Source organism: Mesitornis unicolor, unplaced genomic scaffold (assembly GCF_000695765.1).
Source record: "Mesitornis unicolor isolate BGI_N332 unplaced genomic scaffold, ASM69576v1 scaffold2479, whole genome shotgun sequence".
NCBI lineage: Eukaryota > Metazoa > Chordata > Aves > Mesitornithiformes > Mesitornithidae > Mesitornis > Mesitornis unicolor.
Window position 1 is genome coordinate 411 of NW_010206455.1, and position 2,821 is coordinate 3,231.

Genomic DNA, 2,821 nt, shown 5'->3' on the forward strand with positions numbered 1-2,821 from the left:
CTGTAGCTGCACAGATCCAGACCTGATTTAATGATTAGTATGTTAATACCCCGCTCAGAAATAAAGTCCAGTAAAAATTGAGAAGATCTGAGAGTGTTCAGAAATGTAAGGAGCTTGTAAAAGCGAGTGTTTTTCAATTACAGAGGGTGCAAGAATAGCTCCTTTAAACAACAACTCTTACATATTTGAGGTTTGTAGTGTGCTGTAAATAATACTTGTGTGTTTAGTTCTGTTAGAATTATTCACTCTCATTAAATACAACAAGTTCTAGGGAGTTTTTGGGGTTTTTCTTGTGTTGTGTTTTTTTTTTTTGGTTTGGTTTGGGTTTTTTTGCATTGAGGCTTGAAATTGTTTGGTCTTAACCTCTGCAATGTAATAATATGAGATAAATATGTGAAATCTCTTTTACACAGCTGTAAGTAGTTCTTCTTCTGATGACAGTGATGAAGGAACAGATGAAGAAATAAAAAGCGAAGAAAGTGACATAGAAGAGAGGACAGAAATGGTATATTCATGAGCTTCTTAACTAAGCAGGATATGAACACCTGTATGTGAAACTCTGGAAAACTTGAAGTAGATGAAATATCATAGAATCATCATAGAATGGTTTGGGTTGGAAGGGACCTTAAAGCTCATCCAGTCAAACCCCGCTGCCATGGGCAGGGACACCTCCCACCAGACCAGGTCGCTCAAAGCCCTGTCCAACCTGGCCTTGAGCACTTCCAGGGAGGGGGCATCCATAACTTCCCTGGGCAACCTGTGCCAGTGTCTCACCACCCTCATAGTGAAAAACTTCTGCTGTCCAATCTGAATGTAGCCACTTTCCATTTCAAGCCATTCCCCCTCATCCTGTCACCACATGCCCTTGTAAAATGTCCCTCCCCAGCTTTCTTGTAGGCCACAGATAGTTATTTAGCTGAAATTAAAAGCATATTTTTCTTACTCCTGGTGCTTACTATGGTAGAAGTTTTTGAAAATTACCTAAGATATCATCTTCATGTAGAATTCTCTGATATTAATTAAAAATGCACATTTGTTTCTATTCCTCTCTTTCTACACATATGGCTTATGGTGACAAATCATAGCAAACAAGATTACCCAGATTTGGGGGTGCTGTAAAATTTTACTGGTCTATGCAGGTTAGACAAATCCTAGTTAGTAGCAGGATCTTTCTGGCTTTCATAGTTCAGTGTGAAACAGACACATCAACTCTGGTCTTTAATTAAAGTACAGAAGGCTGGCTTCAAGAAATAACATTTATTTTCTTGAAAGAACAGCATAAACAGCTAATCTGAAGATTCTGTACTATAACTACTATAGTGTGGGTGATCTGAAGCAGCAAAACCTAACAAATTTCTGTTCATGATTTTGTATTACATTACCTAAACAAATGCTAAATTTAAAGAAAAAAAAAGTTAAAAAAAATTAATTTGCAGGTGACCTCAAAGCAGTATTGTTAAATTCCTTACAGTAAGTCTGCTATCCAATGAAATACTACACTTCATAGATTTTATTTTTGCATGACAAAACTTGACTGTTATATTTTATTTGACTACTGAAGTTCTTTTTTACTGGTATTCATAAGCACAATACAATGTTTCTTGCATTGGTCTGTTGTAGAAAGAAGAACAAGACACTCACACAAAAAGGGACATGGAAGAGAGAGCAATAAGCATAGAAATTCCTGAAGTCTTGAAAAAGAAGCTTGAGGAAGACTGTTACTATATTAATAGAAGAAAACGGGTATGAAATAAAAGCTGTGAAATTAATGTGCAAGGGGAGTGGTGAGGGCATCAAAAGTAGTTCTTGCATATAATAACTCCTGGTTTTTTTGAACTTTATTGCAAAGGTGAGCCTAGACAGTATAAGGAAGAATAAAAAGAGTGTGTGGAGCAGACTTCTCTATAGCTAAAACAGTGAATTGTCATTATATTTAAGAATTTAGCATTTCAGTACCCAGTTGTGTTTTAGAGTGCAGATTGTTTTTAAAGCTGGAAATGTCTTGTTAGCCTGGCTATAGTTTTGTTTCTGCAGATGTTTATAAATAATTGATCAAAAATGCAGTTTAAGAGTTCAGATTACTCACTCATGAAGTAACTTCATGCAACAGAGACTAAAGTAGTCAGTACATTACAACCTGCTGTTTTAGCTTGTTATACTTACTAATAGGTATTGTAAGACATTCATTTGTGTTTTTTTTTCAGCTAGTGAAGCTTCCTTGTCAGACAAATATAATAACCATCCTGGAGTCGTATGTGAAACATTTTGCTATTAATGCTGCTTTTTCAGCCAATGAAAGATCTCGGCACCATCAGATGACTCCACATGCTAATATGAATCTTCATTATGTGCCACCAGAGAAGAAGTAAGTAATCCTTAGTCCAGAGCTATAGTCCCAAGAATAACCTTGCATTCCGTGTTCTGTTTCAAAGCTGTTCACTTCTGTGAGCTTATACTGTGATGTATGTCTATTTGTGGGGCTTAAAGTGCTTGATAGATACCTACAGTACAGTAACACTATTTATCAGTGAGAGAGTCCCTCTAATCTGAAAAGTCATTATGCAAAAGCATCAGTATCCCCTTGTATTATGTAAGTTCTTGTAAATATCGTGAACCTTTTTGTAAGTATGTGTTGCTGTTGTCCATGTGAAGAATTTTTTGAGCACTGAGAAAGTATCTGATGATCCCTGCTTAAAACTGAACAGATTCAAATTTTAGAAAGAATAAAAATTTTATCTTAAAACACAGAATTCCCAAGGGCAGATGATTTTTTTTTCTTTGATTTTAATTGACAAATTGTCTTAAATCCTAGAGTCTGTAG

The 2,821-nt window shown here is 35.7% G+C and overlaps 1 protein-coding gene across 1 annotated transcript in view; it reads left to right on the plus strand.

Moving 5' to 3' along the window:
- Nucleotides 1-421: 421 nt before the first annotated feature.
- Nucleotides 422-2,821, plus strand: part of MSL3 (male-specific lethal 3 homolog (Drosophila)) — a 17,068-nt gene continuing 14,668 nt past the window's right edge. Inside the window, exons 1-3 of the mRNA XM_010191750.1 lie at nucleotides 422-505; nucleotides 1,621-1,743; nucleotides 2,205-2,365. Of these exons, the coding sequence (XP_010190052.1) occupies nucleotides 503-505; nucleotides 1,621-1,743; nucleotides 2,205-2,365 (287 nt within the window). The 5' untranslated portion in view covers nucleotides 422-502. The remainder of the gene's footprint in view (nucleotides 506-1,620; nucleotides 1,744-2,204; nucleotides 2,366-2,821) is intronic.